The sequence below is a fragment of the Scylla paramamosain genome, chromosome 23, assembly GCF_035594125.1.
Source record: "Scylla paramamosain isolate STU-SP2022 chromosome 23, ASM3559412v1, whole genome shotgun sequence".
NCBI classification, from domain to species: Eukaryota; Metazoa; Arthropoda; class Malacostraca; order Decapoda; family Portunidae; genus Scylla; species Scylla paramamosain.
This window is the reverse complement of record NC_087173.1, coordinates 15,536,749-15,552,349: the sequence shown is the minus strand read 5'-3', so window position 1 is coordinate 15,552,349 and position 15,601 is coordinate 15,536,749. Positions and strand designations below refer to the sequence as shown.

At 53.5% G+C, this 15,601-nt stretch overlaps 2 protein-coding genes across 2 annotated transcripts; both read left to right on the top strand.

Annotated features, from left to right (window-relative positions):
- The first annotated feature begins 4,075 nt into the window (after nt 1-4,075).
- On the top strand, nt 4,076-4,468 carry LOC135111938 (uncharacterized). Its single transcript, XM_064025616.1, has one exon. The coding sequence runs from the start codon at nt 4,076-4,078 to the stop codon at nt 4,466-4,468; it is 393 nt and encodes a 130-aa protein (XP_063881686.1).
- Nucleotides 4,469-6,016: 1,548 nt separating this feature from the next.
- On the top strand, nt 6,017-11,507 carry LOC135111937 (uncharacterized). The gene is made up of 2 exons (XM_064025615.1): nt 6,017-7,674; nt 7,769-11,507. The coding sequence occupies exons 1-2, from the start codon at nt 6,017-6,019 to the stop codon at nt 11,505-11,507; spliced, it is 5,397 nt and encodes a 1,798-aa protein (XP_063881685.1).
- The last annotated feature ends 4,094 nt before the right edge of the window (nt 11,508-15,601 follow it).

The following is a 15,601-nucleotide window of genomic DNA, read 5'->3' as shown; positions in this document are numbered from 1 at the left end:
TTCCTTTCTGACCGTTCTATTGCTGCTGTGGTAGACGGTCACTGTTCTTCTCCTAAATCTATTAACAGTGGTGTTCCTCAGGGTTCTGTCCTGTCACCCACTCTCTTCTTATTATTCATTAATGATCTTCTAAAACAAACTTCTTGTCCTATCCACTCCTATGCTGATGATACCACCCTGCACTTTTCCACGTCTTTTCATAGACGTCCAACCCTTCAGGAGGTAAACATATCACGCAGGGAAGCCACAGAACGCCTGACTTCTGATCTTTCTAAAATTTCTGATTGGGGCAGAGCAAACTTGGTATTGTTCAATGCCTCAAAAACTCAATTCCTCCATCTATCAACTCGACACAATCTTCCAGACAACTATCCCCTCTTCTTCAATGACACTCAACTATCCCCCTCTTCTACACTGAACATCCTCGGTCTGTCCTTTACTTATAATCTGAACTGGAAACTTCACATCTCATCTCTAGCTAAAACAGCTTCCATGAAGTTAGGTGTTCTGAGATGTCTCCGCCAATTTTTCTCACCCCCGCAGCTGCTAACTCTGTACAAGGGCCTTATCCGTCCATGTATGGAGTATGCTTCACATGTCTGGGGGGGTTCCACTCATACTGCTCTTCTAGACAGGGTGGAATCAAAAGCTTTTCGTCTCATCAACTCCTCTCCTCTAACTGACTGTCTTCAGCCTCTCTCTCACCGCCGCAATGTTGCATCTCTAGCTGTCTTCTACCGCTATTTTCATGCTAACTGCTCTTCTGATCTTGCTAACTGCATGCCTCCCCTCCTTCCGCGGCCTCGCTGCACAAGACTTTCTTCTTTCTCTCACTCCTATTCTGTCCACCTCTCTAACGCAAGAGTTAACCAGTATTCTCAATCATTCATCCCTTTCTCTGGTAAACTCTGGAACTCCTTGCCTGCTTCTGTATTTCCACCTTCCTATGACTTGAATTCCTTCAAGAGGGAGGTTTCAAGACACTTATCCACCAATTTTTGACCACTGCTTTGACCCTTTTAGGGACTGGCATTTCAGTGGGCATTTTTTTTATTAGATTTTTGTTGCCCTTGGCCAGTATCCTTCCTACATAAAAAAAAAAAAAAAAAAAAAAAAGGTAGTGAAGTTTTCATCATCTGGTGAAGTGAGTTCGCGCCACCATCCAAATTCTTCTTAAATTTTATCATATTACTACTATAGCGTGCAAAATGTTGCTGTATTGTTAAATTACTTTAATATACAATTTAGGAGAAAAAGAACTTGTGATATATGCAGAAATAAATACATTGGTAAGCTCCACTGGGAAGGCCCAGCAGCTCCCAAGCCAGCGTTATCAAAGGTTCCAGTTTCTGGTAAGGATCAAAACAAACAAAACCACGAAAAACGTCTGTGAAATCGGATCTGTTGTTGGTGGTGGACATCACCATTCATTGGTAACGATCACAACAATAGGAAGCCACTGTGAAATAAGCCCTAAAATTCATTGTCTGAAAGTGATCATTCGGGCTATGTGCAACACAATGTTACTCATCCGATCTTTTAATTATTATTATTATTATTATTGTTGTTATTATTATTATTATTATTATTATTATTATTATTATTATTATTATTATTATTATTATTATTATTATTGTTATTGTTATTACTATTATTATTATTATTATTATTATTATTATTATTATTATTATTATTATTATCATTATTATTATTATTATTATTACTGGGAAGTAAGATAGGGTTAGAGCAAGTATGATGGAGGTGCTGATGCTTCTGTCTTTACTTATCACTTTCTGCTTCATTGTCTTGCTTAAGAAGTTAGACTAGTAACTCTAAAGGATGTCTGACTCAGTTTTGCTTTCTATTTAGAATCGCTTGTCACTGTATGCTTGTCTTGCAATACGATCACGTGCAAATCCAACGGTTACTCACTATATTGCTTGTTATCATGGTTTCTAAGACCTGTGATGCTAAAAGTTTTTGTGAAAATCCTTCCCTGAATCAGCTTTGGGAACCTATGAAAAAGGATGACTGGAGATTCGTTGCTCAGTACTTCAGTACAAGTTTCCCTACTTCAGCTACTAATGAAGTTCTGAAAAAATGTAGTTATAGAGCACCTTGTTAACAAAGTTCTGAAAAATATAGTTATAGACAACCTTGTTAAAGAAGTTCTGAAAATGTAGTTATAGAGAATCTTGTTAACCTAGACGTGTTACCTAGTGAACATGTTGACTTGTCTGCCAGCTTTTGTGTTGTACATGCTGAGCCAAGTGAACATAGTGACAATTATGAGAAACAGAATTAAAGTGATAGAAAAGATGAGTGGACTAAGGCTCACCTGGAGCTCGATAAACGGAAAATGGAGCTTCAGTTTGAATTGGAGATGGCTAAGCTGAAGTAGTAGATAAAAGATTTGATAAAGGGGAGGAGTTTCAAACAAAATTCCTTAACATTGCTCGTGTTCCTGAGTTGAATGAGGCTGATCCAGAAGGTTCATTGAACACATATGAGAAGCTTGCCATTCATTTTCATTGGCAGCGCTTGGAGTGGATTTACTCTAAGCTAACAGGGAAAGTGGTGATAATATTTTCATATCTAGACTGCACTGATGACTATGAGCAAGTTAAATAATCCATTCTCATAGCATTTTCTCTTAGTCCTGATGATTATCGCCAGAAGTTTCGCTCATTTGCCAAAGCTTCCCAGATAACCCATGTTGAATTTGTCACAGAAAAACTCAGACTCTTCAATAAATGGATAACCAGTACTAATACACAGTTAAGAAAGCGCATTGTACTGGAAGAATTTAAGCGGAAATTGCCCTTTGATTTATGTATACATGCTGAAGAAAAACAAGAAATTTACCTAATCAAGGCTCCTCAGATTGTAGACTTTCACTCCACTCAAAAGGTCACAGGCAAGTGTCGAAGGCAGTTCTCAAAAATCATGTAAGCCTCCTTAGTGTGATAACTATGTCAATTCTCCATATTGTTCGTACTGTAAACATTATGGTCATAATATAACTCAATGTAAGAATCCTAATTATAAAAAGTTTACCATTGGTAAGCAAGTTTGTCAAGCATTTAGACTCAAAAAGTTAACCCAACGGGGAATGTGGATGTAAGTTCTCACGATGATCCATTCAGTGCATTTAAATGAAAAAGAACTGTGTTCCTATATGAACATGAACGTCCTACCCACATAACTTTACCTAGAGACACAGAATTTGCTCAGAGTATTCTTTTTCATGGTAAGTTTGCTTGGTGTGGAGATTAACTACTCGGGAGAGAAAGTTTTGCTGAGAGATTTGTTCTCCAATCCTACTCTGAAACTTGCTAAAGTGTTCCTTGAATGTGAGTTTAAGGGAGAGGTATTAGTGACAGTTAGTGAAAAACCTCTACCCATGCCTGATGTTAACCTGCTACTTGGCAACGATCTAGCAGGAACCCTTGTATACAAGTTAAGAGTTATTGATGGCCCTTTGTCTTTGTCTAGATTAGATCATCAAAAGGGGTATTATCAGATAGGATTAACAGAAAAGGCAAAATCAATGACAACTTTTATAACTCCTTTTCGTATTACTTGAGTACAATGTAATCCCTTTGGACTATGTAATGCTTAGCAAAAATTCCAAATGTCAATTAATTACACTATTCGAGGTTTGGAGAGAGTGAGTTTCTATCTGGACGATCTACTTGTCATTTCGGATGACTGAAACCAACACCTAAAGAGTCTTTATTCCCTCTTTTCAAGTTTGGCTGGAGCAGACTTCACCATCAATCTGGCCAAGCTAACCTTTGGCTGTGAAAATGTGACTTTTTTTTTTTTTTTTTTTATGTACGAGGGACACCGTGATGGGGAGACAATAAGGCCACAAGGTGTACAAATGACAAAGGTTGACGAATTTAGATATTTGTGGTACACGTTACAGAGTAATGGAGACTGTGGTAGGGAGGTAAAGAAGAGAGTGCAAGTGGGATGGAATGGGTTGAGGAGGACGACAGCAGTGACATGTGACAGAAAGGTTTCCGCAAGAACAAAGGGAAAGATTTATAAAACAGTAGTGAAATCCGCCATGCTGTACGGTATGGAAACAGTACCGCTAACGAAAAAGCAGGAAGCGGAGTTGAAAGTAGCGGAATTGAAGATGTTGCGATTTGCTCTTGAAGTGACGAGGATGGATAAAATCAGAAATGATTACATCAGAGGAACAACACACGTGCGTCGGTTTGGGGACAAAGCAAGGGAGGCTAGGCTGAGGTGGCTTGGACATGTCAGGAGGAGTGACGAGGGATATGTGGGGAGGAGGATGCTGGACATGGATCTACCTGGCAGGAGGAAGAAAGGGAGACCAAAGAGAAGGTTTATGGGTGCTGTGAAGGGAGACATGCAAGTGGTGGGCGTGACAGAGGAAAGTGCAGAAGATCAAGCGCATTGGAGAAGAGTGATCCGCTGTGGAGACCCCTAAATGGGAGCAGCCGAAAGAAGAAGGAGGGACACCGGCCAAGGGCAACAAAAATCCAATAAAAAAAAAAAAAGAATCCTAATGAGATGCCGGCCCCCAATGGGGTCCGAAGCGGTAGTCAAAAATTGAAGAATAAGTATCTTGAAACCTCCCTCTTGAAGGAATTCAAGTCATAGGAAGGTGGAAATACAGAAGCAGGCAGAGAGTTCCAGAGTTTACCAGAGAAAGGGATGAATGATTGAGAGGTGGACAGAATATGGGTGAGAGAAAGAAGAAAGTCTTGTGCAGCGAGGCCGCCGGAGGAGGAAAAGCATGCAGTTGGTAAGATCAGAGGAGCAGTCAGTATGAAAATAGCTGTAGAAGATAGCAAGAGATGCAACATTGCTGCGATGAGAAAGAGGCTAAAGACAGTCAGTTAGAGGAGAGGAGTTAATAAGACGAAAAGCTTTTGATTCCTTTTGAGTGGAACCCCCACAGACATGTGAAGCATACTCCATACATGGACGGATAAGGCCCTTGTACTCTAGAGATAGCAGCCGCTGGGGTGGTTGAGAAAAACTGGCGGAACGGCAAACTTTATAGAAGCTGTTTTAGCTAGATATGAAATAAGCGGTGGTATTCCCATCTCACAGCATCTTCCACCAAGTAAAATTTAGCAGATCCAAAGTACCTCGAGACCTCCCTTGGACCTTTCCCTTGTGACATAATTAGGGATTATATCGTCATTTATGCATAATGAAGAGTTAGTATATTCTCATTGGCGTATAATACATAAATTTCAGTCCCCCTCGACCCGTATATGAGGAAATATTTAAAGATACAAACACGTTTACGAGGCTTTATTGTAGAAGTGAAAAAATAAGGCGATGTTTTACTGCAGGGTGCCACGTTTATTTACAGCTTAAAGTATGTTCTGTAAAGTTGTAGCAAATAATCTAGTCAGCCATAGAAATATCCCATTTTCTCTCATATTCAGGGTACACTAAAGCTTACGCGCTTCTCAGAACCAGTAATGTATATTTTGTAACGTTTGATGTCTTCATGTCAACTCCTTTCAATTACAATAAATCAGTATTGCCATTTCTTAAATCATCAGCACCAGTTCATCATCACCACTGTTAACATAGCTTCATGAGAGCGTAATATGTAGACACAAGTCACCGCTCCAAGCACTCCGTTTTCTCTTATATGTTTTCAGCCTCCCGTTCTCTTTCTACTGCACAGATTTTTCGTCTTTCATCTCTTCTTCCTCATTTTTTTATACATACACATTCTGTGCACGCTTTTCGACACATACGTTACACGTCTTTTCTATACATCATATTACTCCTTTCTTCACACAGACATACACATACACCATCACTCTCTTTGTCCATATCTTTATGTAAATCATTTTTTATGTTCAGTATTTCTTGTATATATGTTCATGTATTTGTTAAATAAAGGTCGAGTCACGACTGGGCCACGGTCGGGGTCGGACGTGGTCGCTGCCACGCTCCCTCTGACCTACCCTAAATACCACGTGTGTCGTTCCCGCCTCGTTCAATCGTCATGGCATTCAACAGTGACCAAGTGCTAGTGCTGAACAACGGTTCAGGGAAGAGGGCAAGAGCATCCTCTTCTTCAGCATCCCTAAAGTGCTCCACGCCCAAGAAAGCGGCCCGTAACCTGCTGGAGGACAGCAGCAGTGATGAGCGCTCACCGAAGCGAGCCACCCGCAGCCTCCAGCCTTCATGGCAGGAGGACAACGCTACCGAAGCGGACTGGGCCCCACTCGACCTCTCCGTTTTCAGCGACGTGGTGCAGCAGCAGCAGCAGGACGGCGGTGAGGAGCAAGGATGGACTACCGTCACGACCAGCCGAGCTCGCCGCCACCAGCCCCCGAGGCCCAAGTTCAAGCTGGGCAGCCTGGGCGAATACGAGAACTCTTACCGAGCCATCTCTGCCCTCGAGAGGGAGTATCCGACCCTTCGGATACAGGTAAGGGTTAATCTCAAGGGTGAGCACGTGGTCACGCCCAAGGACGAGGATTCCACGGCACTCCTGCGCCGCATCGCGGAGGAAGGAAACAGGGTGCTCCTCCTCGACCCAAGCGAAAAGAGGCACAAGGTGGTGCTGGAGCGCTACCCGCTCGACCTGCCTCTCGAGGCGGTAGAGGCTCACCCTCAGGTGACCTCCGCCCAGCGTCTGACCTCCAAGAGGGACAAGTTGCCCACGAGACAGGTGCTACTTGTGTGTGTGGGGCCGCCGCCCGCCAAGTTGGATCTCGGCTGCTGGGGCAGATACTCCCTGCGCCCCTACCAAGGTGAGCCTGTAAGATGTTACAGGTGCCAACGGTACAACCACCTGCAGGCGCGGTGCGAACATGCCGCCAGGTGCGGCGTGTGCAGCCTGCCCCACCCGACGGAGGAGTGCATCGCCCGCCATAAGGCCAACGAGGCAACCACCGCCAGGTGCCCAAACTGTGGGAAAAACCACCACGCGTGGAACCCCCAGTGCCCTGAGAGGCTCCGTAGGATGCCTCGTTCACGCCAGCAGCAACAACAGCAGTCTCAGGCGCCACCAAGGCGGCAACGTCGACGTCGCCATACAGCGTCGCATGGGCAGCCCCGGCAACAGATCGCTCAGCCCCAGCAGCAACAGCATCCACCACGTGGCCAGCCAGGAAGGTCAGCGCGAGATCCCGTTGCACCCGCCCCACCTCCAGTCAGGTCAGCTTGGGTCCCGCGGCAGGCCCCCTCAGCCACCCCCCCACCCCCGTCCCAGCCAGCGGCAAGACCGGAAGAGATTAACCGGCAACCCCCTCACCGCCGACCCGAGGTACAGCCTCCAGCCATAGGCACGGAGAGCCGCACCCCCTCCGCCCACCCCTCCACTCGCTCAGGTAGCACCCCTACCAAGCATGCTCGAGCCAAGCCCCACCACCCGAGCAGCGGCACACAAGGGAGAGACCCTCCCGGCGACGCCCCCGCCCGTGCGGCGACAGGCCCAGCACCGACAACGGTGAGGAGGAGAGCCATGGTCCCGAGCGATCCTCTCCACGGGGTGCCCGCCTGTCTCAGCGAAGAAACCCGCGCGGTGGTCAACTGCCTCATGGCGCGGATGGTGCAGTTGATGGCGGAGCTGCTTGCCAGCCCTGATCACGTCCCCGCTAGGCGGGACGATCTGGACGCGCTTCTCCGCCAGGAGACGGCCACGGCCATCTCTGAGTGCGGCCTCCTGCCACCACCGCTGAACTCGAGGGACCCACGTCTGTGCCCCTCCCTCCAACCACCAGACCTTCACCACCAACATGGAGAGGAGATATGCTGAGGGCGCCACCCACGCGGACCAGCCTGCAGGGCCCCCCAGGCTCAGAGTCCTGCAATGGAACGTGCAGGGCCTGCGACCCAAGAAACATCAAGTCCTACAGGCCGTCTTCGAGGAGCACCTTGACGTTGTGCTCCTCCAGGAAACACTGACGCCCGCCGACTTTGAATGGAGGGTGGCGGGCTACACCCTTCACTCGCTCCCCACAGCGGAGGGCACCCGAGGCTGTGCAGCGCTGGTGAGGAGCACAATCCCTCACCGCAGGGTTGCAGCCCCAGTCAACTGCGGGGACGGAGTGGAGGTCCTGGCGCTGGAGCTGCAGGTGGGAAGTCTCCCGCTCCTGGTATACAACGTATACAGGAGCCAGCGACACCAGCTGGAGGCAGGAGAGCTTCTCACCCTCGCCTCCCACTCCAGTCTCTTGGTTGCGGGCGACCTCAACGCCCACCACCCCATGCTACAGTCACCGTCCCCAGCCAACGAAACGGGCCGCCACCTGGCCGTGCTGCTCGAGGAAATCCCTCACGTGTGCCTTCTCAACACAGGGGAGGCCACCCACACCCGGGGAGGAAGGCTTGACCTCACGTTGGTCTCGAGTGACCTGGCGGCAGGCGCTACGTGGCAGGTGCACCCGACCCTCACCAGCGACCACTTTGCCACCCTCACCACCCTCCCAGTGGCCCCGCCGGTCCCACCCCGCCCGCCCCCACGCTGGAACATAAGGAGAGCGGACTGGACCAAGTTTCAGGCCTCTCTTGACGAGTGGTGGGCCGCCTATCAGCCGCCCGCCGACCTACATCAGCAGGAGAGGGACCTGACGACGGCCATCCAGACCGCAGCCGCCGCAGCCATCCCAAGGTGCACCCCGAGCCGCCGCCACCGGACAGACTGGTGGTACTACAACGAAGAGGTGCACGAGCACAACCACCGTGTCAACCAACACAGAAAACTGTACAAAAGGCGCCCCAACCCCAACAACCTAAGACTCCTACAGGATGTGGTGGCCCGCGCACGGCAGGTATCCCTGAGGGCCAGAGAGGCTAAGTGGCTGGAGTGGTGCGCCACTTTTAGCCACCACACGTCTCTAGGCCAGCTGTGGAGGAGCGTGAGGACAGCCTCCGGCGCTGCCCCGCCCCGCCCGCCCGCCCACCCGCACCCGCAGCAGGAGGCAGAGAGGCTTGCCACCATGTTCACCACGCGGAGCTCCAGTGACCAGCTTCCTCCCCAGACACAACGCATCCAGCAGCAGCTCCGACCACACCGCGACGAGGCTGTCAGGGAGGCGATGGAGGAAGCCGACGTGACTGACCAGCCCTTCTCCCTTCAAGAGCTGGAGCGGGCTAGGAGGAGAGGCCGCGACACGGCAGCGGGGGCGGACGGCGTGCCATACTCCATGTTGGCGCACGCTGGGCCGGCTGGGGACGCCGCGCTGTTGGCCACCATCAACGCCTCATGGATGGCGGGCTGTCTGCCGCCCGCGTGGAAGGAAGCCGACATTCAGCCGATTCCAAAGCCGAGGGAGCCCACCAAGATCAGACCCATCTCTCTCCTCAGCTGCACGGCCAAAACGGCTGAGAGGATGGTGCTCGCGCGGCTACAGTGGCGCGTGGGGCCCTCTCACCCACATGTGTTCGGCTACACCCGCGGAGTGAGCACGGCAGACAGCATCCTCGCCCTGCTGACCCAAATTGACCACCGCCCCGCCGTCATCGTCTTCATCGACCTCGAGAAGGCGTTCGAGCTAGCCAGCCCTCACGCCATCCTCGACGCACTCGTGCGGAAAGGGGTGCGAGGAAGGCTGCTGGCCTGGCTCCGCGACTACCTGCAGCGCCGCCTCGCCAGGGTTAGGTTCCAGGGCCTGAGGTCGACCTTCAAGGTACTTGAGAACGGGACGCCCCAGGGCGGCATCCTCAGCCCTCTACTGTTCAACCTGCTGATGGAACAGCTAGTGGCACTGCCTTTCCACGCTGGCACCGTCCTGCTGAGCTACGCCGATGACCTCGCCCTCGTCGTCACCGGAAGGGGCAACAAGCTCAGGAGGACGCAGCAGGCACTCGACCTCATCAGCGGGAAATGCCAGGACCTGGGGCTCAAGATCTCGGCAGAGAAGTCCCGGGCCATGATGGTGAAGGCGGCAGACCCAACCTGGCAGCTCCGCGTCCAGGGAGTTGAGCTGGCATGGACCAACTCCTACCAGTACCTCGGTGTGTGGGTGGACAAGCGGCTGTCCTTCACAGCCCACGGCGCCTACCTGAGGGAGAGGACGCAGTCTAGGCTGAACGTGATGCGGGCCATGACGCGAATCAGCGCGGGCGCCACTTTTTCCGTCCTGCGCCAGTACTACGTGCACGCTGTTCGCTCGCTGGTGGATTACAGCGCCCCCGTCCTCATAGCACTCTCTCCAAACCAGCAGGAGCGGATCGAGGTGCTACAAAACACCGCAATGAGGACCATGCTGGGGGCACCGAGGTGGTCCAGCGCATGCGTCATGCAGAGCGAGACCAGACTGGTACCCCTCACCACCAGGGTACAGCAGATCACGGCCTGCCGCGTAGCGAGGGTGCTGCAGCGTGACGCGGAGGGAGTGACACAGAGGAGACTAAGGCTGGCGGGGACGCAGGGTGCCGAATCTCTCCGCCGCAACCCGTGGCTGCTGCAGTGCACGCTGGCTACCCACAACCTGGCTCGCATGGAGAACTGGCCACAGGCGGACCTCCCTGCCCCCACCTTCCGCGCCCCACCCCCGTGGGAGCCACCCGCGGCAGAGTTCTCCGCCACACAGCTGCCCGCCAGCAAGGCGCTCTGCGCGGTGGAGGAGATGCGGCAGCACGCCTTCATGGCCATGGCGCAGGTCACCGAGCCAGACAGTGTTGTGTACTACACCGACGGCTCGGCTGACCCTGACAGCGGAAGGACGGGCGCTGCTGCCATCACCAGAGGGGCCGAGGTGTGTGAGAGGACTCCCGACCACTGCTCCACCCTGCAGACAGAACTGGTGGCCATCCTGCTGGCCCTGGAGCACGCTCAACACCGGCGGGAGCGCACCGTGGTGCTCCACACCGACTCCAGAACGGGGCTACAGGCTCTACAACAGCCGTATCCCAGCGACAACGTGGGCCTCGTCACCGCCATCCTGGGTAGCCTCCAGAGCCTCGCCGCGCAGGGGCGGCGGGTGAGGCTCAGCTGGATACCCAGCCACGTGGGAGTACGAGGCAACGAGGCTGCTGACGCAGCCGCCAAGAGAGCTGCTAGTGGCCCCCAGGTGACAAGGCATGTGCCGCCCAGCCTGAGCCAAGTGAGGGCGCGAGCCAGGCTCGCCGCAACCAAGCGCGCCCGCCACACGCACCGGCAGCTGGAAACAAGGAAGAGACAGGCAGCTTGGTACGCCTCCGCCACTGGCTACCAGTCGTTGGACGCCTCCCAGCAGCAGCCCAGAGCAGACGGCGTGTTGCTGCAACGCGTAAGGCTGGGCTACTGCACCAGGGAACAGCTGTACGACGACTTTCGGGGGCAGGAGTGCGACCACTGCGGGAGGCACAGCCGCCACCCGCTAGTGCACTACCTACTGTCCTGTCCGGCCACCGCCGCCCTCAGACCAACGCCGCCACCACCGGCCCATCCTGTAGGCGGTGATCTCCTCAGCAGCCGCGAGGCCAGGGCTGCCCTCATCGTCCGCCACACGCCCACAGACCTGATGCTGCGAGTTCTCAGGGCAGCGCCCCCGCCCCGCTGAACAGGTCGCAGCTCCTTTCCTGACCGGCGAGCAGCACTCCTCGCCGCGCCACCGCACCGCCCACCACCGGGACCCAAGACTCCCCCACCTGCGGGCTGGTGCCCGCTTTGTGTATTATGTACATTCATGTATATTTTTTCCTTTGTGCAATATGTATATATGTATATGTTGACATAATACTCAATAAACCTTTAATAATAAATTAAATAAAGGTAGAGAGAGTTTAACCAGTCTAACAAGTGGCTATAAATACAACCTTAGCTAGTGAACAAAAAGAGTTAAGAGATTAAAGGACTTGCAACTGCTGACGGTTACCTGTCGGTTTTCTCTTCTCTATCTCTGGCAAGTTAAGAGATTAAAGGACTTGTAACTGCTGACGGTTACCTGTCGGTTTTCTCTTCTCATATTCCTGGCGGCTTCCACCTAGATCACTAGAAATGGTGACTCGGAGTTAGACCGTAGTGGCCAGCTCCACCAATGCTGTGTCCCAGATTCTTTAGCACTATAGCGTCGCCACAGCTATAGGTACCTAGCCCAGGCCAGCCCCCGCCTGACACGGACCGCCACGGCCAAACCGCCACCCAGCCTGGCCCAGCCGTGACCCACCGACGCCACCCAGCCCGGCCAGCCGCCACGTGACACACACACACCGTCACCCAGCCCGGCAGCCGTGGTCACCGCCGCTGCCTCACCAGTCACCAGCCACCCTCTCTCGCAGCTGTGACTCACCACGCCTCGCCAGCCACCCAGGCCACTGAGGCCACGCTCACCCGCCGCCTCACCACCGCCACCAGGTCACTCCCTCTCCTGCTGCCGTGACCCACCGCGCCAACTCCACCTGCTACCTGGTCACCTGCCACACCTGCTGCCCAGCCTCCATCACCACCACAGCAGCAGCAACACCTCTCCGGCTCACCACGCACGGTCACCGCCACCCGGCCGTGACCCCACTGGCCCTGATTTCGCTTCTCTACAACAGGGCGGCGCCCCCTGCACCGGTACTCCCGTCTTCCGCTCGACAACAGGGCGGCGTTCCCTGCAACGTTCCCCCACCAAAGTGTTAGTGCTCCCGACCGTCCCTCCCCTCTCCCCCGTCGTCCACCCTCCCCCTTTGTGTGTTAACCCCTGCCCCTAGAAAACTCCCTAGTGTGCATCAGCGTGTACCAACCCCCGTGTGCCAGACACCAACACCTACACACACACACACACACACACAGACTACACACTTCGTTCACGGCAGTGCGTTCCAAGCCGTAAGTGCGAGTGCGGTAAAGTACGTGCCTAGGACCATCACTGCACAGTGGCGCCCAGCAGGCGTCCCTTGCCACCTCTCACTGGCACCTGGCGCCGGAGGAGCCCGCGCCTCGCCGACAGGCGTCACTACACCCTGCTCCACGACTCGCATAACAAGCCACCAGGCCCCATCGCACGCCAGCAACAAGAAACGGCCATGGCTCCACCGGACACCGCCTCCCCAGCTCCCCCCTTCAGGGCTCCAGCCTTCAACAGCCACGACCCCAACATGTGGTTTACCATCTTGGAGCTGAACTTCAAGGCAAACAACATCACTGAGGCCTTGAAACAGTTCACTCACGCCTGCACTCTCCTGCCACCCGAGGTCCTCTTGCAAGTCTCGGATGCCATCGCGAAAGCCCCCTCTTCGGACAATCCCTACGACGACCTCAAGCAAGCCGTCCTCAAACGCCTTGCGTCGTCGGTGTCGACACGCTTGCAAGAGCTACTAAAGAAGGAAGAGCTGGGGAATGAAAAGCCATCAGATCTGCTTAGGCGGATGAAGAGGTTGTTGGGCGATCAGCCCAACACAATGGACAAGACCATGTTCGCCCACCTCTTTTATCAGCGACTTCCTCCAGCCCTACAGAGCAGTTTATTCAGCGTGAAAGATAAGCTCGCCCTAGCAGACCTCGCGCAGCTGGCTGACGACTATATGTCGACAGTTCCGTCGGCAACGCCACCGTCTTCAGTCGCCACTGTCACTAACACAGCAGACGTCCAGCAACTCACCCACATTGTGTCGCAGCTGGCCCTGCAGGTCAGCGCGATGCAGGAACAACTAAATACCCGCCTGCGTCGCCGCCCACCGTCACCTCGACGCCCTCGCTACCGCTCTCGGTCGCGTAGCACTACACGCACCCCGGGCGTCTGCTACTACCACAGCAGGTTCGGTAGCGAGGCCATTAAGTGCACCCAACCCTGCACTTACAACACCACCCCGGCGTCAAACTAAACGGGCGGACGTTCACGGCGCGTACGATCCGCCAGCCCAAGTCACAGCTACTTCACGTCTACGACCGACGCACCGGAATTAAGTTCCTCGTCGACACCGGCGCTGAGGTCAGTGTCCTGCCTGCCACAGACAGCCAGAAGAGGTTGCCTGTAACCACGCACCTCTATGCAGCCAACGCCTCGAAAATCCCTGTGTACGCGCGGCAGACACTACACCTCGAACTCAACCTCCGCCGCTCCTTCGACTGGACCTTTTACGTGGCAGCTGTTACCCAACCCATCCTAGGCGCCGATTTCCTACGCCACCACGACCTTTTAGTCGACTTGAAGCACGGCACGCTGCTGGATCGTCTCACTTCCCTGCGGACCCGTGGCCGAACGGCACCTGGCGAGAGCACCGGAATCTCCGCAGTCTACCGAGATAACCCCTTCGCCGCCATCCTCAAGGGTTTCCCAACACTAACACAGCCATACTCAGCCACGCAGCCAGTGAAACATCACGTCCTGCACTACATAGAGACCACCGGACCACCTGTTTTCGCCAAGGCTCGTCGCTTAGCACCAGAACGCTACAAACAGGTCAGGGCCGAGTTTGAGTCTCTGATGCAGCAAGGCATCATCCGCCCAAGCTCCAGCAACTGGTCGTCTGCGCTTCACGTCGTCCCCAAGAAAAACGGTGACATACGCCCTTGCGGGGACTACAGAGCCCTAAACTCCCGCACCGAGATGGACAGGTATCCAGTGCCTAACATTCAGGAGTTTTCATCACAACTGCACGGCTCTACAATTTTCTCCAGGATCGACCTCGTAAAGGCCTTCCATCAGATCCCCATCAACCCTGAGGACATCCCGAAGACGGCCATAATCACGCCCTTCGGACTATATGAATACACTAGGATGCCCTTCGGTCTCAAGAACGCTGCTCAAACATTCCAGCGCTTCATGGACGAAGTTTTGCGAGGACTGCAGTTCTGCTTCACTTATGTCGACGACATTCTAGTTGCCAGCCCAGACGACGCTGCTCATCGCCAACACCTCGAGCAAGTCTTCACTCGTCTGAAGGACTACGGCATCCAGGTCAACGCCGACAAGTCCGTGTTCGGCGTGCCTTCAGTCGACTTCCTCAGCCACACTGTGTCCTCCTCAGGCTTCACCCCAACTGCATTCATTCCCCGATGCGCTCCTCCTCCAGCCTCTCTACGCCTTAGTGAAGCCAGCCAAACGAGGCCAGTCCGTCACCCTTGCCTGGACGCCCGCAGCTGAGGACGCTCTCCTCGCTGCCCGGAAGGCGCTCACATCCACAGCGCTCAGTTTCCCTGCCCCAGACGCCCCTACTTCCATCGCCACGGACGCCTCAGACACCGGAGTTGGAGCAGTGCTACAGCAACACATCGACGGTGCCTGGAAACCCGTCGCCTTCTTCTCCAAGAAACTCAACACTGCCGAGAAGAAGTACAGCGCCTTCGACAGAGAGCTCCTCGCCATCTACAAGGCATTGAAGCACTTCCAGTACTTTGTCGAAGGATGTCAGTTTCATATCTACACTGACCACAAGCCGCTGACGAGCACCTTCATCAAGAACAAGTCATCCTACTCACCACGTCAACTGCGCCACGTAGACTTCATCTCTCAGTTCACCACGGACCTCCGTTACGTGAAAGGTGAAGATAACGCCCCAGCCGATGCCCTGTCACGCAACATCTGTGCCACATCTACCTCTCTCATCGATTACGCCGCCATTGCTGCCGATCAGGCCGACGACGCCGAGCTGCAGCAACTAAAGGAAAACACCGCACTACAGATGAAGAGAGTACAGCTACCAGGCACTCAAGTGCACATCTACGCTG